The 26,230-nt window shown below is 38.4% G+C and overlaps 1 protein-coding gene across 2 annotated transcripts in view; it reads right to left on the bottom strand.

Annotated features, from left to right (window-relative positions):
• Positions 1–26,230, bottom strand: part of CPQ (carboxypeptidase Q) — a 335,799-nt gene that overhangs the window by 62,429 nt on the left and 247,140 nt on the right. For both annotated transcript variants that reach the window (XM_029923922.1, XM_029923923.1), the window contains exon 6: positions 7,368–7,569. In XM_029923922.1, the coding sequence (XP_029779782.1) occupies positions 7,368–7,569 (202 nt within the window). The remainder of the gene's footprint in view (positions 1–7,367; positions 7,570–26,230) is intronic.

Below are 26,230 nucleotides of genomic sequence, written 5' to 3'. Positions count from 1 at the left end.
ACTTTTTTGTTGTAGTCTGTCTTTTCCCACTTTCCTTTAACCCTCCCCTCCCCATTACACTGTATTTCATTACACTGTATTCCATTACACTGTATTTCATCTCTATCCTAGGTGTCTAGAGCACCTGGTTTATACTTAAGATGTGCTTGAGGATGGAATGAAACTGGTCACCTGTCTAAATGAAGGCTAGAGTCACAAGTCAGATATTGCCCTTTTCATGTACCCAGTAGGGTGAGGTCTGCCTACCATCCAGGAATTCTCTCTCTAGACATTATTGGCAGAGAATGTTTTCACCAAAAAAGAGGCATCTCTTAATCAGGCACAGAAAGAGGCATAGAACTGCTGTGTCTCACTATTCCATCCAGTGACTGGGAAACACAGGAGTCCCGAGTCCAGAGGTTGAAACTTCCATTTATTTTACATTGCCATTCCGACTTGTGTCCTGACCTTCTCCTTTCTTGGGACATGTTAGAAGAGAGGCCTTTGAAAATGCAGACATGGAAAGTTTTGTTTAATTTTATTTAATGTTGTATGAGGTATTAGAAGCAAGCAAGATATGTGAAATTTTGAGTAATCTGCATATTTTGTACTTCAATATGGAGTCTGAAGCTTTTAATCATAAAAAGATGAAAGAAATTGTGATTTTTTAAAAATAGTCCAATATGTGAGGAAAGAGGGCAGCTCAATGAAGCAAAGTTGTCACTAAAGTAATCCCAACTTACAGTTATGGCATTAGAGTTTATAAACCTCTTTCACATTATCTTACTCTTTCTACAAACCTAAACCCAACCTATTCAGCATTTGATTCATGCACATTTTGTCGAGGGCCAGGCACTGCTCAGGTACTGGGAACTCGGAGGAATTCACAGTCAATCACTGTATGGTGAAAAGGGTAAGCACTAACTACAGGAAGAGGACATTATGAAGGCACACCTAAGGTACCCTTATCCAGATTGCTAGGAGTCAAAGAAGGCTTATGAGAGGAGAACAAGGTGCTGAATCATGGATGAGTAGGAGTCAGCTGCTGAAGAAGACAGAGCCAACTGGGTCCAACGGCAAGGAAATGTGAGAGCACAGGTGGACGAGGAACTTCAGGGAATGAGACTTGTACAGGAAATTAATGGAAAGGGGTGGGGAACTGTGAAGGAAGAGCTGCTCACCAGACAGAGGGCGGAACAGGAAACGCCTTGAAGTCCGTGCTACATAAAGAGATGATACTCTGAAGACAACGGGGAGACATTGAAGGATTTGTGAGCAAGAAGCGGTGAGGAGATACCGCAGCTCTTAGCTGCTTACCAGAGGAAATCCTCGTCTTCTTCACAAGGAGTTCCGATTTTTCTCGTATGTCAGGAGGCTACATATTCAGTGGTGACTGGGCCCCAGTTTAGGCCCAGAAAGTAAAATTTGACCAATTTATAAGCCAATGTTGGTAATTCCAATGGTCTCTGCCTAATTTAGCCACAGGCATGTTTTACAATTTTGGCCAATGAGACTACGGGAAAAGGCTGCTTTGTGGCTTCTGGGTGAGATTGCCTTATGATTAAACAGAGATATCCATTACGGACATTCTCCCTTCCACTGCTGCACAATGCGTGAGAATTTGTGGCTTAGAACAACAGCAGCTATCTTGGGAACATTGGGGAGCAAGTCTGAAGACAAAAGTCAACATGCTGAGGATGGCAAAGTGGAAAGATGTAAAGAACCACGGTCCTTGATGTGGTTGTGGACTAAATCAAGCATTCTGTGACCACTCATTCCAGAGCTCTTTTTAAGAGAATTTAAAAATCTCTTTTCTTCTCATTTATTTTTCAGGCAAAAGCAACCCAATTGATAGATATACTTTCAATTTAGAAAGTTCATTTTGGAAGCAGTGAGCCAATTAGATGGAAGGGGACTAAGAATGGAGGTTGGGGTGTTAGTAGGAAGCTGCCAGAGGAAAATCAGTGAATACTAATGAGACAGGTCTGTGCAACAGAGTAAATGCAACTTGGAGACCATTTCGTTGTATGTGGTGGATGATTGTGTGGTTTTGGACGGCAGTGCCAGTCGGTGAGGTAGGGGACAGAGGAGGAGGAGTACGTATTGTGGCTTGGTGGATACCATATCCGTTTTGCATATAAGATAACCAAGTCTCACTCAGGAGAATGTACAGTTTGTGAGAGTTCAGATCTTACCTATCTTCTTTACTACCGATTCCCTTGTACCATACAGTAGATAACGAGTAGGAATGCCAAATAATAAATAAGTACAGACACACAGATGTCCAACGAACATACAAAAAGATGCTCAGCATCACAAATCATCAGGGAAATGCAAATCAAAACCACAATGAGATATCACCTTACAACTGTCAGAATGGCTAGTATCAAAAAGACATGAAATAACAAGTGTTGAGGAGGGGGAAAAAGTGTGCATGAGGATGTGCACTTTTGGTGAGAATGCAAATTGGTGCAGCCACTGTGGAAAACAGTATGGAGTTTCCTCAAAAAATTAAAAATAGAAATACCACATGATCCAGTAACTCTGTTTCTGGGTATTTACCCAAAGAAAACTAAAACATGAATTCAAAAAAGATATTTGTACCCCCATGTTTATTGCAGCATTATTTATAATAGCCAAGATATGTATGCAACCTAAGTGCCCATCAATAGATGAATGGAATAAGAAGATGTGATATATGTATGTGTGTGTGTGTGTGTGTATATATATATATATATGCACATGTGTGTATATATGTGTGTATTTATATATGTGTATGTGTGTATGTATGTGTGTATATATATGTATATATATGAATGTTATGTTACCCAACCATAAAAAAGAATGAGATCTTGCCATTTGTAACAACATGTATGAACCTAGAGGGTATTATGTTACATGAAATAAATCAGATAAAGAAAGACATATATCACATGATTTCACCTATATGAGAAATCTAAAAAACAAAACAAATGAAGAAACAAAGCCAAAACAGACCAATAAATACAGAGAACAAACCGGCAGTTGCCAGAAGGAAGGGAGCTGGAGGGATGGGGAAAATGAGTGCAGGGGAGTGAGAGGTACAGGCTTCCAGTTACGGAACCAGTAACTCATGGAGATGAGAGGCAAAGCATAGGAAATATAGTCACTGGCATTGTAGTAGGATTGTATGGTGACCCAGTGTGGTGGTAGCTACATTGTGGTGAGTATAGCATAGCATATAGACTTGTTAAATCACTACGTTGTGTACCTAAAAGCAATGCGACATGTGTCAGCTATACTTCAATTTAAACAATATAAAGAAAAATAAATGAGTGTGGCTGAGAAAAATTACATCATTTCCCAATGGTAGCACACGCATTTAGACACTATAAAGGCAGAAAACACACTCTAACTCTTTCCAGCACACTGTGTACCACATGCCAACAATATTAGGAAAAGGTTGACTCTCAGATTTTGAAGCAGAGGAAACTCTTATTGGTAGTTATGGAATAGGGTAGGCTCACTTCCTCAGGTCACATTAAGAGATTATCTAATTTTTTTTTCATTAATGTATATTTTATAGAAGAGTTTCCAAAGAATGAAGATGTCCAAGAAGAATGCATTCAACAACATCTGGAAAATGTGGATTGTAACTCATTACTGACATATTCCAAATGAAATAGACTCTTCTCTTTCTAACTTGGAACATGTAATTAGAGAATCAGGTAAAGAATTAAGATGGGAAGTCTCTCTGTTATCTAGAGTTTTTGAATAAAGACTAAACCTCTCTTAGACTACTACTCTAAGCCATGCTCTTGAGTTGTGTTTGAAAGAGTCAGAGAACTGTTTACCATTTAAGTATGAGAATTGTTAAAGACTAGAAGATATTATTGAGCATTTTCTTTCAGTCTTTATTCAAGGGAAATAATCCTAACTGTTCTGGCCTCCCTAATTTATACCATTCTTCTACTATTTTTTCTACCTTTGTATCTCTTTTCTCAGCATCCTTTATTTTCTCCACAATCTTAAGATGAGGGACCCAAAGCATGTTGAGAAAATAATTGTTTCTATAGTTTTGTTTTCTCCTCTCATGTCAGATTTACAAGAGTTTAAATGTTTCCCAAAATTAAGCTAAGAACTACAGAAAGAGCAATGTAGAAACCATTGATTTTCACTCAAAGAACTGATCACTGGCTATTGCTAGTAATCCAAGAACAATATTAGTGTGTAATTCAAATGCCAGATTGTGGGACACAGAAGTATTTTGGAAATTTAGGAAACCAATAGAGTGCCAGAGGCTATTATGGAAGGATTCATGGATCCTGATGAATAAGAGTGAGCCTTAAAGAGCATCTAGGATTTGGAAGGGAAGACTAGGAAGGAGATGGAAGGAAGTAGCAACGGGAGCACGTTGGAGCATAAGAATATCTAGAATAGTCAATTTACATGAAAGACACATCTAAGTTTCTTCCTTTAAAAAAAAACCCAACTTCTTCCCTCCAAAGCCTTATCTTTATGTTGATAGTTATTATGTCCATTATGGACATCATCTACATGGATTAAGGAAGCATTCTCCAAAGATGATCCTTTCATCAACCAATCTACTTGGCTTCTATAATTAATGAAAATCACATTGAACTTTAATCCTATCTGTGTTCTTAATTAGTATTTCACTATTGAGTACACATGGAACATGAAAAAACTTGGGGCCCAGACACCAGACTACAGAAATTTGATAGGTGTAGGACATGGTAGAGGCACAATAAATACTTATTGAATCAATGGAGGAAAGAAAAGAAAAAGAGAAAGAATAAAGATGGTGTTTGGGAATATTATTTATTATTAATTTTTCAAAAGTTAGGTGAGCAGTTATTTAAATCATAACTTAATTAGTATTTCGAACACTATCTTTAGGTTTAAGTTACTGTAACTTGCCAGGTTTCCAAGAATAGAGGGTATACATACAGCTGGCATATTTTTATTTCTTTTCCTGATTAACTATGGTTCTTCATCTTTTCCTAAAATTCCTGAAATTTTCAATAGGTAACAGGAGATACAATATAAGCAGTTCCATTATTTCTTCCAGAAATAGCCCAAATTTGAAACATCAAAAGATAGCTTAAGGGTAATAGGGGAAGACAACAATAATTTGATTCTATCTTACAGTATTCTGAAGGAAATTAAAAAGAATTCCAGGAAACATTAGCGGCAGTCTGAATGAACCACTGACGTTTTATAAGCCTTCCTGATCCACAGAGGTAGAGAGGGGAATGGAACAAAGAATGTTAGAAGAAATAAGTAGTTATTTACAATAACAAACTCCTTTCCCCAGGGGGAAAATTTTCTGGAGCAGGAATGAACTGAAATCCTTTGCATAAGCAAGAGCTGAGTAAGACAAACATTTCAGACACTGCCATAGATTTGGAAGGCCATCTCCACATTCCAGACTCCCCTGTTGCTGCACATTGTGGGAAAAGGGCCACCAGCCTTGAAAACAAAGGGGCCTGTTCTCAGGATAACTTTTGCCCTTAAGGGCAGCATAGCCTTGGCTAATTTATTTAGTCCCTCTGAATCTGATTCTTCAACGGCAAAATAGGGATGACTGTACCTTCCTCTTAGGATGGTTGTATGGACAAAAAAGAGTGTCTACAAAAGTCTCACAGAGTGCCTCATTGGTAATGGAGCTCAAGAAATTGTAACTTGTATTAGTTCCTAAGAAACCATAGTGAGACTCAAATTCCCCACTTCACTCCATTAGTTGGTGATCAGATCTGACCTCACACCGGCAAGAGGGAAAAGGCCTCCTCACCTTTGTGAAGGCAATCAAACCAACTGGTTAATTTCAAACAGAACCATTCTTATGAACATCTACATGGAAGGGATAAAGCTAGAGCAAATTCTCAATTATCCAGTGCAACGAAAGCAAGCGACCCTGGCAGCAGGGATTTTACTAGTTTCTTTGTTCCACTTCTATTTTTGGTTTCAGCTCCCCTGCCCTCCACGTACCTCCGGTCTCCACTCCAGTTCACCCACAGTTTGTTAGTCTTTTCCTCACATCTACCACCCCACAAACTTACTCAGGCTTTCTCAATTTTTGAGAAGATTCCTATGAAAAAAATTAAGGCTTGGGAAAAATCTAAAATTCAAACCAATTATTCCATACAGCTTAAAAGGGCAAGTTGCCTTCCCTTAGACCTTGATCATAATTAGAACTGACAGAATGTGGGGCGTCTCAGATCTGTCCAGATGATGTACAGCGCCATCGATGCAAATGCTATTTTAAGATATTTCAAAATATGGTTAAAATGTACACACACCATTAAAGAGAATCTAGGTCCTTATATTAGAATAAAGGAAAGCTCCTTCTATTTTAGTTTTGAAAGATTAGTATAAACCTTCAAACTTAAAATATGCTTTAAAAAATCGACAGTATCTTAAGGATAAGCTTTTTAAAAATCTTAAATCCATCGAGCATGCTACTGGTGAAATCTACTTTGCAGGCTGGGGTGGGGGAGGAAAAGTTGGAGTGTGGTAGATTTAGAAAGACACTTTTGTTTTTCCAACCTATGAAATGTTCTGTAGCCACAGAAGTAGTTCTGGAAATAGCAACATTAAAACTACTGAATGGTGGACTTCCCACTGGCGTAATACAAATAGATCCTTTAGCAATGTTTTTGATTATGGGTATAATGAGGGAACAACTTCAGGTCATAGATGCTTAATATCATCAATAACCCTTTCCTGTGGCCAGACTAGGGTAACAGTATAAGTTTGTCTTCTTTAAGACTGTTGCGCTTTCTAGTTCTGTGACCTCTTGAGGCTGACATCCTTACCCAGGACTTGTCTTAAAAATATCAATCTGATAAATCACTGATCATGTGAAATTAGTGTAGGTCCAAGAGTTTGAATTAAGAAAAAAAGATTAGTAGGAAATGCCCCACCCTCAAAGAATAAAGTTCTACTGGAAAAATTTCAGATTCCATAGTATTTGAGTGGGGAATTATTTGGGTCAGAAAAGATTTCCTAGCACAGAACTAGAAGCATATTAGCAGTAACAACTGCTTTGTACTCTATTTCTCAAATTTTGGTTATGAGATCAGCATTTAGAGACCTGTTAAAAAAATAGCTAAAACCCAAAAACAGATATGTAGGTCCAATGCCAGAATCATTAAGACAGAATTTCTGGGATTGAGGAACTTATAATTTAGAAAAATAAGACAAATAGGTAAACAAATACAAATGAGTATTATTATTCCAAGTCTGGAAGTCATCAGATTATGGACAAAGCTTAGAGTTTCCCTGTATTACCTGGCCTATCAGTATCCCCTGTGGCATGTTTGAATAGCAAGTTTATTTTTAATCAGTAGCAGAACCTAAGGAACACCAACGTCATCTTTTGGTCTTACCGGGCACTCCAGCTTGGATCCAGAAGTTAATGTCTGTCCCTTCTCCAGCCCTAAAGACCTGTGTGATGTTGACAGGCTGCAGCAGCCTCATAACCTCCTCCATAATGGCCCTGGCCTTTTCGCTGCCAGTGAATTGCAGCCCAGAGGGTAAGAAGGTTCCCAGATCAGACTCCATCACCAGGCTGTAGTTGGAAATATTTGCCTAAACAGAAGAGAAAAGTGTTTGGTTCGTTATCTGCTGCCTCTTTGCTTTCTCCTTGGGAATTATCAAACAATAATAATCAAATGCTTTATCTCCTCGACAGTTCTTACCAAAACACACACTGCTCTACCTGACCTCGGGTCTGGTCTGCATGTTGTCTCAGCACTCTGAGATGCACAATTACTCATCTTGGGATTTGCCAAATGCAAGTTGACTCAGAAGGATTAAAAAAATATAATGAAAGGAAATATAAACCCTCATATTGAAGCTACTCAATGATTTGTACTAGCAATAATAGTCTTTCAACCAATTTTCTTAAATGCCTAGTGTGTACCAGGATATGATTCCTCCTACATGGCAGGTACCTCCAGATAGTGTGAGTCATGCTGGGACAAAAGAAGGTATGCCCTGAGGACCTATTTCTCTGTACTTCTTTCCTTTAAACAAGTATTTGATCTTATTTTAATTGTGAGTTCTGCTGATGCTTAAAGGCATCAACCTGACAGGTCTGTCTTGGATTTCCGATGTTGTTGTTGTTCCGTGTGTTGAATCCCCAGGGAGGGAGCTAATAGGACAACACATGAAACACTGCTCTCTCTGGTGTACAGCCGTAGCAACTGAAACTCTAGCAACTCTGTCAGTCCACTTGTCTGTAAACTCTTTCCAAATAAAGTCTGCTAAGAAAGCACACAGTGGTTTCATGTAGCCTATGTTGTCACTGCTAGGGCTTAGAATATAAGACGCTGTCGCCAGGTTGCACAATGAAATTGCCACACAGCCCTAAGACTCACAAGTTGAAGGACCTTAAAACTAGCCTGAAACTCTGTGTCTCAGGAGCCATTCACTTCTCCAGAACCGATCAACTACTATCAACAACTACCTGGTGGAGTTATTCCCATGCTAACCAGTCCTTACTACTCACCTAGGAAAAGTCATTCATAACATTAGTACAGGGTCTCCAGAGAGGTCTCACATTTGCAATCTCCTTTTATCTGCTTCTATAACCCATAAGGCAGACGAAGCAGCTTTATGGTTGATGCTGTTTTACAGAAAAGGAAATGAGGATTAGAGGGGTCAAGCCATTTGCTCAACGTCACAAATGGGAGAGCCGAGTCTGGAATCCTACACTTTCCAGGCTCCTCACTGCCATCACTACCATGGGATAAATTAGAATGCTTTCTCACTTACATAACAGTTTGAGGGCTGCATTTTTTTCTCTAGAACAGACTCCTTTTGACTATGATTTCCTAACTCGCCACGGAAGCATACTGTTGTTACAAGGGCAAGAACAGGAATGGCGGATTCTAAAGGAGAATCTCTCAGGCAATTACAGGACTGAACAGGGTGGCCCTGGGATGCCAACATGTTGTTGCTAATGATTTGATAAAGTTAACAATGCAGAAGTCTTCTCACGTTTCCACTCTCATTTCTAAGGGGTTTCTGTCTTCATGGTGATTTTCAGAGAAGGACCTGAGGCACTTATGATAAAAAGTGTCATCTCAGCTTTCAGCTGTGGATACTGCACAATGGTGGCATCATCAGAGTTAATGATATGCAAAATATTTGCATTAATGTCTCACACTCAGGGCTTGGTTAGTTAGCATACTGATGCCAGGTCAGCAAGTCAGCAGTTCTAACTTTCTCCCCTCATACGCCCTGCTACTCCTCACCCCACACTCTGTCCTCTGTAAAAAAGAGAATAGAAACTTCACAATAATCTGCAAATGAAAACATAATTGGATAATCTTATATGTAAGCGTTCCCATACTGCAGGCAGATCCCATCCTTCCAACAAGAAAATTAAACAGAGTGTCCCTAATCTTGCACTATTTAGGTGAAAGAGGGCTATGTAGCAATTTGGCTGTTAGACCCAATACTACTGAGCAGCCTGGTGAGGTGGACATAGCCCTGGACCCACTCTATTCTAATCTGTGTTGGGCTACCAAGGGGGTCACTGGCTTTTTCTCTCTCTGTCTCCAAGTCATGCCATCTTGGCCTCTGGCTTCTCCATCTGCAGGGTAGCTCTTTTCCAAAGCTTGAATAATGAGCCAGTGCACATGGAGCTTTGAGCATCTTCAAAGGAAAGACCTTCATGGATCACAGTGGAAATGGCTGCATGAGTTGAACTTGCCAGGGCTCTTTACAAAATGTGCATTAAGAACTTCTTGGCCCTCTGATTTGACTGCAAATTAATAGATGTACTAGGGATGGAGGCTTCAAGTTTGTGAATGCCCCTGTACAGTGTCACAGGATGTTGCTAGGAATGTAGAGAAAGAATGTATATAATGAAGTTTTTAACTATATGTGTAGCAGCCAGTTTAGCAGAAAGATGAAAGAGTATGGGCTTTGGAATTATTCAGACTGGGTTTGATTTGCAGATTAATCAGTCATTGGCTATGTGACTTCATGCAGTCTATGTAACCTCTGTTTTTTCTTCTGTGAATTGGGCATGACAATGGCAGCCAGTTCATGGACTTAGAAGAAAGAGTTCATGGTAAAGCCTGGAGCATAATTTGCACTTAATAAGGTTGTCCTTACTGGTCTTACCACTAAGCATCCATACCTCTCAAATGTCCAATGATGGCCTTCCTGTAAACCAATCAGCTAGCTGTTTACAGAGATGATAGGTAAAAGTTTTCAGTGCTGCTGATGTGCCAGACATAGTAGGAAATGCTTTCCAGCTTGTTCTAGGAAATGCTCACAACCATACTGTGAGACAAGTGCTATTATATTTCTCATTTCACAGCTGCAGCATGGAGGTTTACTAACATTACCTAACTTCCCCAAGGCTACCCTGCTAGGAAGTAGAGCGGCCAGAATTCAAGTGCAGAGGTCTGCTTTCTGAAGACGAAGACGTCTGAGCTCTCAACCCCTCCACTACCCTGTCTGCTGAAGCTTTGTCGCAAGTGTCAGGCCACAAGTCCTCGATTTTAATTTAAAAATACAGGGTCTCAGCTAAACAAATGCATAGAGTTATTTTTCATGATCATAATAAAAAGTCTGCTTGGGCAGAACTTATCATCCCTGCTAATAAATTAATTTGATTAAGCAGAGGGAAGAGTAAACAAAACAAAACAAAAACAAAACAAACCAAAAATCCCCCCAAAAAGCAAACAACCCTTGCGCCACAATTTCCTCCCAACTAGTTATAAAAAGCCTAAAATAATAAAACATATTTTCAAGTCGAATTGCACAGGATGTGCAGATGTCAGTAAAGCAGAATTCTGGTGTAGGTAGAGACATGTTTAATTTCTATTCACGTAGGATTTTATTAGCTGCTGCTAACATGATGGCAGCATTCTATTGTTTTCTATTTATATATAAACATCTCTGTCTGTTTTCAATAAAGAACTAAGAAAACACACCACCCACCGTCCATGGCACTCAGTTATGGAGTCACTGTCTAATTGTTAGCACATGGTGAAGGGCTCAGGAAAACAAAATGTCTCTGCACAAAGAAACTGGAATGAGGGAGCCAGGTCGTTGCGCTGTTAGAACTGATGCTTCCCGGGACTGCGTCATCACAAACATCCGTGTTTCTCACTAGGCCATGAGTTGCTGGGGCTGCACTCAGTGTGGTTTGAAAAGCTGATTACAGCTAGCGACAGGGCAGTGGAGCCATGCTCATTCCACTCAACCCTTTAGCGCATGTACCAACATCTTTGTCCTTCTGCTTTCAGGCTGTAGGGAGGAATCTGCTTCTAGAGACTGAAAACTTTATTCCTGAGATAACCAGCACCAGATGAGAGAAGCTATGGCACATATGAAGAGGCTGAGCAGCTCAAAGATAAGCTCAGATATTATCTGTTAGCCCTCACTTTGCTCTCGTAATAAAGAGAAAAATCTCATTATTAAGAGCCATGGAAACTGTTGTTCGTTGCTGTGTAATGTACATAACGCAATGAGGAGAGGTGTCCCGGGTAACCTAGTTTGGCATCATTGGATTAGGTAATACCTGCTCAGGGCTGAGGACTCATACTTTTGTTTTGTGCTACAATCACATCCTATCACACTTTCTTTCTTTTCTCCTCTGTGAGGACCAGGTTATTCTGCCAAAGAACACTTTAGGAACTAGTAGCATTCTTTAGGTGTGACACAAGATTAAAAAGAAGAAAAATGTTTAAAATACATATTGCATGCTTTAAAATGCTTACTCCCTAATAGAAACACAAAGATAATGTTGTGTTCTTTGCTTTTGTAAAATTCCAGGCAATTCTTCTTCATAAATAAAGACTCAAGTTCAAAAACATCTCCTCTCTCCCCAAATTTGGCTTCTTCTTTATTTATTTATGTATCTTTAATTTTATTTTTTTTAAATATAATTTATTGTCAAGTTAGCTAACACACAGTGTATACAGTGTGGTCTTGGGAGTAGATTCCCATGATTCATTGCTACATACAACACCCATGCTCACCTGAACAAGTGCCCTCCTCAATGCCCATCACCCATTTTCCCCTCTCCCTGTTCCCCACCCCAATCAACTCTGTTTGTTCTCTGTATTTAAGTCTCTTATGGTTTGCCTCCCTCTCTCTTTGAAACTATTTTTTCCTCTTTCCCTTCCTCCATGGTCGTCTGTTAAGTTTCTCAAGTTCCACATATGAGTGAAAACATATGATATCTGACTTTTCTCTGACTGACTTATTTCACTTAGCATAATACCCTACAGTTCCATCTACATTGTTGAAAATGGCAAGATTTCACTCTTTCTTGTTGCCAAGTAGTATTCCATTGTATATATAAACCACATCTTCTTTATCCATTCATCAGTTGATAGACATTTGGGCTCTTACTATAATTTGGCTGTTGTTGAAAGTACTGCTGTAAACATTGGGGTACATGTGCCCCTATGAATCAGCACTCATGTATTCTTTGGATAAATTCCTAGTAGTGCTATTGCTGGGTTGTAGAGTAATTCTATTTTTAATTTTTTGAGGAACCTCCACACTGTTTTCCAGAGTGGCTGCACCAGTTTGAATTCCCACCAACAGTGCCAGAGAGTTCCCATTTCTCCACATCCTTGTCAACAGAAAAACATTCCATGCTCATGGATTGGAAGAAAAATATTGTTAAAGTGTCAATACTACCCAAAACAATCTACACATTTAATGTAATCCCAATTAAAATTGTTCTGCCATTCTTCTCAGAGCTACAACAAATAATCCTAAAATTTGTATGGAACCACAGAAGACCCTGAATAGACAAACTAATGTTGAGAAAGAAAACCAAAGCAGGAGGCATCACAATCCTGGACTTTAGCCTCTACTACAAAGCTGTAGTCATCAGGACAGTCTGGTATTGGCACAAAAAACAGACACATAAATCAATGAAATAGAATAGAGAACCCAGAATTGGACCCACAGATGTATGGCCAACTAATCTTTGACAAAGCAGGAAAGAGTATCCAATGGAAAAAAGACAGTCTCTTTAGCAAATGATTCTGGGAGAATGGGACAGCAACACACAGAAGAATGAAATTGGACCATCTTCTTACACCATACACAAAAATAAACTCAAATGGATGAAAGACCTAAATGTGAGATGAGAAACCATCAAAACCCAAGAAGAGAAAACAGGCAATAACGTCTTTGACCTCAGCCACAGCTACTTCTTACTCAACATGTCTCCAAAGGCAAGGGAAATAAAAGCAAAGCTGAACTATTGGGACTTCATCAAGATAAAAATTTCTGCATGGCAAAGGAAACAACCAACAGAATTAAAGGGAACTGATGGAATGGGAGAAGATATTTGCAAATGACATATCAGATAAAGGGTTAGTATCTAAAATCTATAAGGAACTTACCAAACTCAACACCCAAAAAACAAATAATCTAGTGAAGAAATGGACAGAAGACACAAATAGACACTTTTCCAAAGAAGACATCCGAATGGCCAATAGACACATGAAAAGATGCTCAACATTGCTCATCATCAGGGAAATACAAATCAAAACCACACTGAGATACCACCTCACACCAGTCAGAGTGGTTTCTTCCTTGTTTAAAAGCTTTTATTTTCTCATAACCTAGGTGACATATCTTTGGTTTGTACCTAAAGTGACACTGCAATCCCAGTTTCAAATGAAGAAGCAAAGAGACTCCTCTAAGTATTCAAATAATCATGTAGCCTCCTCAATTCAATCTTCAAAGAAGGAAACTCCATCCTGACACAGGCCAGTATGTCTCAGTCTCACTTTCCTTCATCTTAAGTGTTAGTATTTTACAAATAATGGTGGTGATGCTCTTTGGTCAGGTGGAAGGCTCAAAATAAGTTCTCAGAAGCACACTGTCTTATGATTCTGTGGGCTGAGTTGTTGCAGTCATCTTTGCCAGCCACGCCAGTGACCTTGGAATTCCCAGTTCACGGAGTGGAGCAAGAGCAGGGGTTTCTTCACAGAGCTCCAGCTCAAACAGCTGTTATGACTGCATAACAGGTAAAGCAATTTCTCCCTGCTGCGCAAAGCCAAGAATAGGTTTTACTTTCTGGTCAGGTCTACCCCTGAAGTTCAGCCTTTTATTTCTGATGGTCACCAGTATTCAGTGTTGAACATCCTTGAGTACCCAAGGGAGAGCCAGGAAAAGGGAGGATGATAAGGCGGAAGTCCGTAAGTTATTTTTAATTGACAGCTAAACTGGCTGGGGAACAGGCAGTCTAGGGTAAGTTACATTACTACGAAAGACAGAGATACCTATTATAGTTCAGCTGCCATTCTGGCTGGAGACGGGAACAGAATAAATGGTTTCTGAGGATTCCTCTCCAACCCTATCATTTTCTGTGTATGCACAGAAGGCTTCTGTTGTGAGACAAACCTGTGTTTGTAGGCAATCCAATTTTTACAATGTCATCTGAAGCACTCTAGATCTCAGTGAATTCTCCTCTTGAGGTGGTTAAGGTCCACAGATAGCCTTTAAACTTACTGAAAACACACGATCCCTCCATAAACGTCACTATGGTAACAATAGTGAGTGGAGAAGGCTGAAAATATGGCACAAACATAGGCTAAAAGAAATAAGAATTTTATTTATATCATAAGAGGAAATATAACTGACTATATTCACATTTCCTTTAGGAATAAAAAGAATGTACTATCTAGAGTATTTGTCAGATAGACAGGAAAGAAACTTACATGGCAAGCTGATGCCAATCTCAGTTTTTTAAATTTTATTCCTGCATGTCAAAGCAACATAATCAATACTCAGAATCAGTGGGACTTGAGATCTCCACCATTTTGATTCTTTTAAACAATACATTGGTCAGGCCTTTCATGCTACGAATTGCATATACACTTCAATACGCAGGTGCAGAAGAGAAATCTTCAACGTGCCGGCGCTCTGTGAAAGCAGCCTCCTCTGCCTTCTCTCTATTCCTCTCAACCCCTGCTTCTCACGGCTTCTCCCGTCAGCTTCTCCTCTTGTGCCCATCACACTCCTCTCTTCCCCAGCCTCAAACAGAACAACCGAACTGCCTAAATGAGGCAGCCATCCTTCAGTTGACCTTCCTTCTTCAACACTGTTACCTGCTAAATAAATATAAAGGCATGTTTCTTGTTTTTGATGATAGTGTTTTACTAGCCAAAAAGGTGCTTTCCTGTGGACCTCTAATCCCCTTCTCCTGGCCCGGAAGACTCTAGCATCTTCTCTAAGACTAACAGCTGAGTTCACCTTCTATAAGTGGACAGGTTATTTGTTTTAAAAAATACAGTACTTATTTTCTTGTCCTGCAAACACAGACTACTCTATATTCTAAAACTCAAATATTCATTCAATGCTGAGGATATCATATTAAAATACAATTGTTTTGGCTTATGGGCAAGTAATAAATTGTATCATGTATCTTGAATGTATCATAGATAAGCTGCTATGTAATGATTGCCACTTCAGATAGCTGTGAATTAGGTGATTAGTTGTTACATAACCTTCTAAATTCTGTATAAGTCTAATTACATGAAATAGAAGTTGGGGTTTTGATTTTTTACTTTGCTTTTCTGTTTGGAGTGTAATTGTAACTACTGTATTGTAAATGATGGAAAATAATTGCATATGTTAAAAAAATAAATTGTATTATATTAAAAAAAAGAAGAAAAATAAATAAATACCTTGGGTTCAGAGAAAAAAAAATCCTTGAATGTTTGTTTACACTATTACTGAGGGTCTTAAAGTCATCAAATGGTAATGTTTAACCTTTACAACAAAAGGGTTAAAAATTGACTAAAATTTGGGGCACCTGTGTGGCTCATTCGGTTAAGCCTCCAACTTCGGTTCAGGTCATGATCTCTCAGTTTGTGGGTTCGAGCATTACATCAGGCTCTGTGCTGACAGCTCAGAGCCTAGAGCCTGCTTCAGATTCTGTATGTCCCTCTCTGACCCTCCCCTGTTCATGCTGTCTCTCTTTGCCTCTCAAAAATTAAAAAAAAAATCTGACTAAAATTTTATGCAGATTTTTTATGGCTATAGTTTAACGATTTTACAAAGAGTTAACTGAACCAAGATCATGGGAAGTAAAAATATATAGCAATAAAATATAAAGATTACAAATACTTTACTCCTGCAAACACATATTTTAAAAATATGAACTTACCATCAAGTACACTTCCCTTTATTAAAGAAGTGTACATTCTGTTATCCTTTATTCAAAAGAAATGTAATAAATTTGGAGCACCTGGGTGGCTCAGTTGGTTAAGCATCCAACTTTGGCTCAGGTCTTGGACTCGCAGTTCGTGAGTTCGAGCCCTGCAGCGGGCTCTGTGCTGATGGCTCAGAGCCTGGAGCCTGCTTCAGGTTCTGTGTCTCCCTCTCTGCTCCTCCCTCCCTTGAGCTCTCTCTGTCTCTGTCTCTGTCTCTGTCTCTCCCCAAAATGAATAAGCATTTAAAAAAATTTTTTAAAGAAATGGAATAAATTTGAGGAAAAAGTTTGACAGGTATGGATTAGAGACTTATGGACTCAAAAAAAAATAACTTTTCAAGTTTGTATATGCTTTAAATGAATCATTTGATTTGTCCTCACTGTGTGATTATAAGTTTTGTGAACTTTGTTTCTCCCCACAGCTTTGTATATATTGGTTAAACAAAGTTAATGTGTATACACCCGTCCTGGAGGATTTGTAATTCTTACCAGAGAAAATCCCAAGTACTGTGAATACTTTTTACATATCACCACTTAATATATTTTAAATTAATGACATATCTTTATGTTCACTAAAACTCTTTGTATTTAAGATTATATTTTAAAGGATCATGTTTTGGATTCCGTTTGAAAGTACTGTACTTCTTTCAGAAATGAACTTTTACTATTGACAGCATAATTAACAAATAGACTTAGTTCACAAACGATTCTAAGTGTCTGCACTTTCTTGGAAGTACTAGGCATCTTTCTCTTGATTAAAATACTGGTGCCTTTATTCTTCCACAATAAAAAGATTACTCACTTAAAAAAATAAATAAAATACAATTGTTTGATCTACTTTCTCTACAGCCTGTAGACAAGCACTTACAGTATTTCTGGATCATGACAATACTTTCATATGCTTTCTTTGATCAAGCAGCCTTTACTAATATTAGTAAAGATGCTAAATACAGTTTTAGAAGTAATCTCATTTTTGTAAGCATGCTATTTTTTTTCCTTAAAAGCACAATATTGGGTCTGAAACCTCACACACAAAAAACTACCATAATCTGCAAATATGAGCCTTAGGGCTGTTGGTCTACTCAAGTTTGACTTCATGCCCTTCTCCTGCTGCCTTCCCTGCCTAAAACACCATACTCCTATCTAATATTCTGGGTTACTGCTCTTCATTTGATTTGTTGTTTTTATACCTACCTTCTCCAGAAAGGATTCAAGACTTCCCAGAAGAAAAGGGCATATTTTTAAAAAGTACCCAAATTCTCAAGACCCGAGAAAATGCCATGAAAGCAAATATCAAATCTGTGTGGATCTCTGTCATATTTTCAGCTTAAATAACAGAGCTCAGCACATAGTGGGTGCTCAATAAATGTCAGAGGAAAAAGAAAGTCACAAATTGGATACCTGACGTGATACTCTTATAGCAATTTGAGGATATAATTTAGCCCTAGCTTGAGCTACCAGGGCAAGAGGGAAGATTGATCTATTACAGAGCTCTCATTATCTAGGAAAAGAAAGCATACCACCAGCTCCTTGAAAAAAGCAACAATTTTCCCACCATTCAATTCTAAGAGGAATTATTATGTGGCTCTTTATATGAGGAACATTGAACAAAATAACAGAGTCTCCAATAACAGTTTCACAAAAGAGGCAGAAACACTTTTCCTAACATCATTTCCTATATATTGATCCTTAATTAAAGCAAGAAGCAAAATATTAAGTCATATTTCAGTAAAGGTGTTTGTTCAGGAGAAAACTGGGTTTATTCAACAGTTACTGAGATAGTAACAGAGGTACGGGTGACCAAACCTCCCTGCGTGCCCTGGGCAGTTTGTATCCTTTGTCTTGGTATGATTATTAAGACTGCCCCTTTCTCTCACAAATGTTTCCTGGATTTAATAATATTGCCAATCTATCTGTGAAGGAGTTTGTATATAAAGATGACAAAGACTGGCTTGCTTCCTTATAAGAGGGCAGAGTTTCCCAGCAGTGGCAATAACTGGCTGTTAAATAAAAAATGTGTTGAGTTTTATGAAAGAGACATGTACAAAGAAGGGAGGGTAACTACTGGAAAAAACTGGGGAGAGACTGGTAGAGGAGGTGATGTTTGGCCTGAGCGACACCCCTCAACTGAAAGTCCTCTTGTTAGAACATCTTGTTAGTTCATTACTGTGCTTCTAGGGCCTGGCCAAGTAGCATTTGATGATACTCGTCAAATGAGTAAATGAATGAATGATATTGTTCTAAGTGTCCAAATAATGTTGTCCAGATATGTAGCTTTCTAACAAAGAAGCAGAGTTTAGGCAATGTCTAAAAGAACAAATATAAACATCTCCACATAGCTCGGTTCTTTGTCTTCTTCAGATTGATACTCAAACATGCCCATCTTGATGAAGTCTTCCAGGTCCTCCCGCAACACAAAATCAGACCACTTCCTCCCCACATACCCTGTCCCTGTTCCTTATCTTGTTTTACTCCTCATGTGTCCCCTGCATCTAACATACCACTTGACCTCTTTATCCAGTTTGTTATCAGATTTGATGCTTGGAATGGAAGCAAGATGAGGGCAGAATTTAAAGCAGTGCCTGGAACTTAGAAGGCACTCAGTCAACATGTGCTGAGTGAATGACTAAATATATGTATTTATGTGTTTAAAGACACACATGCATGTGTGTATACGCATCTGTAAACCCTACAAACACATAACTAGATGTGATTACGGAGGACAGTGGTGATGGTGAAGATAACGAGGAGGAGGAGGAGGTGGCTGCTCGTGTTGGTGATAAGGCAACAGCAGTTTTTCCGGATTCTGTTCTTTTTTTTTAATCTTAGCAAGAAAGCACAGGGTCAACAACTAAAGTTGTAAGCTGCATCTGCAGTGAATATTTTATAAAGCTCTTAAAAAATATACCAATTTTTTACAACATTCATCTTAAATGTCACAAATAAATACATCTAGGAAGGCTATCTAGAGTGATAGTAATATAAAATGGCATTAAATACAAGGGAGACTTCTCAGGTTTCTTCAATAATGGAATAATAAGATATTCTTACTCTGGAAGCCATTCAGGAAAAGCTGTTTCCTTCCCGAGTGAAAAGGGGCTGAATACATCTCTAGCAGACCCTATGTCATCATCGTTTTACCATCAAAGATGAGAACCCTCAACATTCAAGGCTCATGAAAATAAAATGGCCGCCATTCATAGGAGAAGAAGAGGATGAGCGATAGCAACGGAATTACCAAGTGGGTATTTAAAGAGGATTTTTCAAATATTAAATAATTTTCATTGATTTTTAAATGTTTGTTTATTGATTTTGAGAGAGAGAAAGAGGATGAGAGAGAGTGCAAGCAGGGAAGGGATAGAGAGGGGGAGAGAGAGAATCCCAAGCAGGCTCTACACTGTCAGTGCAGAGCCTGATGCAGAGCCTGATTTCATGACCTGTAAGATGATGACCTGAGCCAAAATCAAGAGTCAGACGCTTAACCAGTGGAGCCACCCAGGTGTCCCTCAAATATTAAGTGTTTTTTAAAGAAAACCTTAAGGTTGGTATGCTTTAGTACAACATAAGGATAATAACAGATGGTGTAATCAGTAAGACTCAATTATAGAAACTAATAAATGCATCCTGGGACTACTTAGAGCTTTAACAATTGCTTTGCATACTTCATAAGTTTTAAAGTATTCAGACAAAATGAAGGAAAATAATAAACAGATGAGGCAATTTAGCTTTGAGAAGAGTTAAGAAACTTTAATAGGTATAGTTTAGATAAAAGGAGGCTAAGGAATTATAGCGATTACAGAAAAATACCCAAGTAGGTACTGTACTGAGCTAAGGGAGGTATAGAAAAACAATTTTCCTCATGTGAGAATAGTATGAAGCAGCTCCTGTGATCACCTAAAGGTAGAAGAGGAAAATAGCTACAGTACAAAATAGCACCAAATACGTTGGAAATAATTATGATTCTGGGAAGCCCACTGAGGACCACTGAGGGGGGCCTGAGCATGAAAAATGCTCAAGGCAAGTTGAGCCAAAGCAGTCAGGTGCATAGCCCTCACCTCAAATTTCTCTTCGAATACCTGCAATCTTCATCAGGGTATCATTGGTTTTGGAAGGATATACAGGTGGTCAGGGTATAGTCTTGGGCGTTGTCAGTCTCAAAGTGGGATGGATACTATAATCCCCATTTCAATGGTTGCTGCCACTGGGGAACTGGAGGAGGTGAGTACAGACACTAAGATGTCACTTGACCTGTTTCCTGGTCATTGGGTGAAAGATCTTAGGCAAGCTATTTAATTACTCTGGGCTTCACAGTACTCATTTTTAAAACAGGGATGATAATAGTTATTTTGCAGGTTTAGTCTAAGGTAGGGGTTCTTAATCTGGCATCCTTTGGGGGTTCATAAATTTGGTGGTCTGTGAACTTAAATGGGGAAAAATTGCATCTTTATTTTCATTAACCTTCAAGTGAAATTTAGAATTTCCTGCAATTGTGAATAAAAGTAACAAACCATATTAGTTAGCAGAACCTGTCACTTTGTTGCCAATTAGAAATCACAGATACTTTCATATCACATTAGGTTTGTAGAAATCCCAAAATAACCATTATGTTCATCACTACTTTGAGATGACAGCAATAATTTGATAATACTTGTTTTACATTTTTAAAAAACAACTATATCATACTTAGTTTTAACTTTTTGATAACTGGGTTAATAAAATTCATGTCCTTATAATATTATACATTTCATTTATGCATTAAAAAATATTTGAGAAGATGTCCATAGGATTCACCAGACTGCCAAAGTGCTCTATGGAACAAAAAGTTAGCACCAACCTCTGCTGGATTAGTGGTGGCTTTATTATTAAGGTGATGATGATTATGATGATTCCTATTGCTATTATTATGATTATTATTGTTTTATTATTAAGTTCACTAGAATTTATTTGCCCTGGACATCTGGATCAGAGTCCTGGTACTCTCACATACTAGCTATATGTTCTTGGCAGACCATTTAATCTCAATGAGTTTCATATCCTCTTCAGCAAAGGAAAGACCTCTCTAATAGGGCTTTTCTGAAAATTACATGAATTTATTACATGTATTCTAAGATATACTATATAGCACTGCTAGGGATTTACCTAAGGGATTCAGAAGTATGCATGGGGGCACATGTACCCCAATATTCATAGCAGCACTGTCAACCATAGCCAAAACATGGAAAGAACCTAAATGTCCATCACCTGATGAGTGGATCAAGAAGATGTGGTATATATACAATGGAGTATTACATGGCAATGAGAAAGAATGAAATCTGGCCATTTGTAGGAAAGTAAATGGACCTCGAGGGTGTCATGCTAAGTGAAATAAGTCAGGCAGAGAAGGACAGATACCATATGTTTGCACTCATAGGTCTAACAGGAGAACAGGAGAAACCTAGTGGAGGACCAGAGGGAGGGGAAGAGGGAAAGAGAGTTGGGGAGAGAGAGGGATGCAAAACTTGAGAAACTATTGAATACTGAAAATGAACTGAGGGTTGAAGGGGAAAAGAGAAGGGGGGAAAGAGGTGGTGGTGTTGGATGAGGGCACTTGTGGGGAAGAGCACTGGGTGTTGTATGGAAACCAATTTGACAATAAACTATTTAAAAAAAATAAGATATACTATATATCACACTATTCAATTATCTTGAGACTTACTCTGTTATTGTCACCAACAACAGTGCACAGTAAGTAGAATAGCCATGTAAATTATCACTCAAGCCAGGATGCCTATGAGATGAAAGATCGGTAACCTATGTCAGGTAAATCAGAAGCCAGTAAACTATTTCAATACTACTCTTCCGATGTTTTTGGCTCTCCTATTTTGCCACTATAAAATTCAACAGATAAACACTGATTTCTTTGATTGTAAGAATTGCATTTTTCTCCTATTTTAATATTTTTGGGAAATGAGAAGGCATCTTCCTATTGATACATTCTGTAAATACTTCACAAATAGTAGGCAAAGAAACAAATCGTGCCATATATTAATTAGTTATCATTGCCTGTTCACATGCAAACTTCATCATACAACACCAGAAAGAGTTCAGTAATTCATTTTACACCTAAGTTAAGTTTTTCACATTAGAATCAACACAGATCACTACATTTTAAATTTGCGTCCCTAATTATGGATTAAAATTCTTCATAAAGTTTTGATGTATGCAAAAGATTGATTTTCACATGAGGCAAAACAAAGGCAGTAGGAATCACCATATCTTCAGGTTAGATCCTAGAATGTTCAAGGTTAGCAAAGACTGGATGTAACCAAACATGCATCTGTAGGCCTCCAAGCAGGTCCTGAACAGTTTGTGAAAAGCTTCCTTAGACTTTCAGGAGAAGCTGCATGGCTTTTAAAAATATTAAATTAGAAGCAAAATGGAAAAACCTGCATTCAATATACCTCATAATCAGATGGTCAACTCTAAAGGCACATCTTTAGCCCCTTGTCACAAGGAGGAGCACAAGTTACACAAAGTGGCCTCTCCCCACGACGTGGAGACTGTACTGCTGATGACCCAAAGGTATATAGTCCAGTGCCATCTTTAGATTTGGATAGACTTTGACTATAAAAGTGTGAATTGCTGTATGCTACCATAAAAATGAATATTTAATGTAGTTTTATTTTTCCTTTAAAGTTTTATAAATCCTAACAGCACTCCTCACAACTGATAAGCCTTAAATCAGAGAAGTAGAGGCTGAATTTCTTGCACCCAATCTCACGGCATCACTCTTCAGTTCCTTCTCCCCTCCCTCAGGTTCCACCACGATTTTCTAGTTTAAGTTTGAAAATATAATATTTGGCATTCTGTTGTTCTAGTTGAAGAGTGTAAATGATTGTGTTTTTTGAAAATAAGAGGAAGTTTCCTTCACCATGACTCACACATCTACTGCTGAGCCATGTTTAAGAGAAGAGGTACAGTCTAGACTGTGGTAGCTGCTGGTAGCCATCCCGTCAGCACCCCTTGGGTTTCTCTGTCACTAATAATTTACTCACATGCATCTCACTGACCTACGTTAGTGGCAAAGATCTGCTAAGAGAAGGTGGTATTATACTCATAAATATAGAAAGCATTTTCACTTAGAGTAGTCACGAGAGAAGTGCACTCCATCCCACTTGAAAATTTAAATATGACAGTCCACAATTGCTGGCTCTTAGGAAGACAATGTTAATTTATTACTTCACACATGTCACTTCCATATAATGCAATAATTAGCTGGGAAATTATATCTGCATTCTCAATATTATTGTAAAGTAGGAGTGTCAGTATAATTAGCCACTAACTACAGTGTCAGAGAACTGAAGATAGAAAGAAGCTTTGTGTACAAGTGAATACTTTTTCCGTCTTTATTTGCTCCATTCTTGACTTGGTGATTGAGAAAAAGTTGTTTAAACAGAGACTGTCAATGGAAGCCATCACCACAGTATGCCATATTAAGGCGATTATGGAAAAGATGAAAAGATAAAAATCACATAGGTGGTCAAAGACTTTCTGCCAAGTTCTTGTGGAAGCCAGCAGCCTTAGGATCCAACTCTTTGTTACACTCTTGAATCTGTCCTTCATTTCTATTCTCCTTTCCATTTCTGTCATGTCAGACTTTGGCAGCCTCAACTAGCCACGAGGGGCAGCTCCTGATCACAGCCACCTATCACTGAAGCACAGCAAACGCCAATCCATTTTGGCAGAGACAATTTTCCAACACACTCAGTAATCAGTTTGCCAGTTAAAGTACCAACAAACTAAACTCTCAATTATGAAGAAAAGAATATGCTAAAGGTTATTTTATCTCCTGACCAAGGAAAGAAGAAGTTAAGAGTCTACTTTCTTAAAAACAAAATAAACCAACAAAAAACGGGAACAAATGTTGAATCATTTGTTCTTTGAGTTTAGTTTGCAGATAATATTTAAATGTCTCTTTTGCAATTCACAATTCATCTCTTGCCCTCAACTCACCTCTCTCTCCTCAGTGCGCTCACACTGAAACCACTGAGGCAGAGAGGAACAAGGGACACCACCTTTGGGAGACCTCACAGCTACTTTCTGTTAGAATTACTCCTGGAGTACCCTAAAGTGCATCCTTAAATTAAGACGTTGCTAAGTGGACATGGCCTGGAATATCCTTATTGACTAATAACGTTAAAAAATATTGACACTAGTCAAAGCTTGTCCTTGGAAATCTTTAAAAATAGCACAAGCAGGGACCCACTCTAGTGTCCCTGGTGTATCAGGCACAGTCACCTGGACGTAGAAAGCTGAAACTGATATGTGGAGGGTCCTGATGTATTTTCCTAGGTGTCTAAGCTCTACACATGTAGAGAATATATAAACAGACACATATATATGCTATTTCCATCTCTCAAGGATTAGAAATTTGCTCTCATTTTTCTTTTCTTTTAAGATTAGAGGCACTGGGAGATGCCCTGAGGCAGTATCCCGGGGTGCCTCTGATCTGAAGACAGTCTCTCAAATGGTGGAATGATCTTAATGTTATTAGCGTGAGAAGGTATTGCATATCACTGAAAGTTCTCTTTAGGTGTTTTTTTTTAATTTTATCTATTGTCCAGCTAAAACTTTACTTAGAAAATGCCCCAAGCTAAGAGAATATTACAGCAAAGATTAAAAAGTTTTTTTTAATCATAGTAGCAAGATGTAGAGAGTTAACTTCAGGAACAAATAAATATATTTATTTTTATACTCTCCAGAGCAAGTACCAATATAAAACATTGAGAATTACTGGTGACAGCTGATGTCTACATGATTATATAATATTGTTTAGCCTTATCCCCTAAAATGTTGTAGAGTATGATTTTGTGCCATATGTATTTTAACCTAAGCATTTTGAAGTGCCTTGTCCGTTCATCCATTCATGATTTTATTGGTGTGTATATACTTCAATATGACAAGTGGATATATATATGGATATACATATATGTGTGTGTATATATATATGTATATCTTATAATTAAGATGGGTGGCAGAGAAGTACATGGTCACAGATGTTATTATGGCTAAAATCTTGAAATAGAAAATCTAGGTTCAAGTTCATGTTCTATACCTCATGTCTGTGCTGTGCAACTTTGGGAACATTCTTTACTTCTCTGGGCCTCTTCATTTTTATGTGTGAAATAAGGAAAACAGTACATTGACTGGCAACTGCCAGAGTCATTACTATTATCAAAGTCTATGAAAGTGTGCTCTTATTTATAAATGATCACGCTGGTGTAAGAGATTATTACAATGATATCTTGTAAATAGTATAACTCACTACATATTTCTTTGGGAAATGGGATTTTTTAAAATTCTTGATGGTTTCTTTTCTCTCTGTGAGTCTATCCAAAACAATCTCTAGTACTGGATTTTCAAATCTATTAAAAGGAACAAATTACTTTCCCTTACATGGAAAAAAATGGACAACTTTCACAAAGAACTTTTCCCTCCATCTACTATTACATTCTCTTCCCTTTGACCTTTCCTAATTCAAATGACAAAACAGCTTGATTGCTTCCCATTTGGCTCTGCAGGGTATAATAAAGTATTTTCCAGAGCTTTGGAGGGAAAAAAAAAAAACCATCCAGCTATGCCAGTGAGGGGGAAGGATGCATGCCATTCATTCTCCCAGCCCTCAGTTAATGCCAAGAGAGTTTCCTGAAACACATTTACAAGTATTTACTGTTTAGCATTGCTTGTGATTTCATGGGGTGGTGCATCTCATTGGATGAGTTTTATTAAATGAAACTATAGAAATCTATAAAAGCAAATTTACTCCTGTTTTAACTAGTAATGGAAATTCTGTCTACTCTCAAAACAATTCATGCTATGAAACCATTATAAACCTTTGTTGAAAGGCCTTGTTGGCCCTGCCCCGCCCTGTCCGGGGCTCGCTCCACGTGGACCCACTGTGTTGGTGAAGTCTGTGAGCCCGAGTTTAGGCTGCCGGGCCTAAATTCATAATAAAGCCCTTTGCTTTTGCATGCTTGCTTCGGCCTCCCTGGCGGTCTCTGG

This window comes from Suricata suricatta, chromosome 15 (genome assembly GCF_006229205.1).
Source record: "Suricata suricatta isolate VVHF042 chromosome 15, meerkat_22Aug2017_6uvM2_HiC, whole genome shotgun sequence".
In the NCBI taxonomy this organism is placed as follows: domain Eukaryota; kingdom Metazoa; phylum Chordata; class Mammalia; order Carnivora; family Herpestidae; genus Suricata; species Suricata suricatta.
Note: the sequence above shows the minus strand (reverse complement) of the source record. Positions and strands in the feature narration are given on the sequence as shown.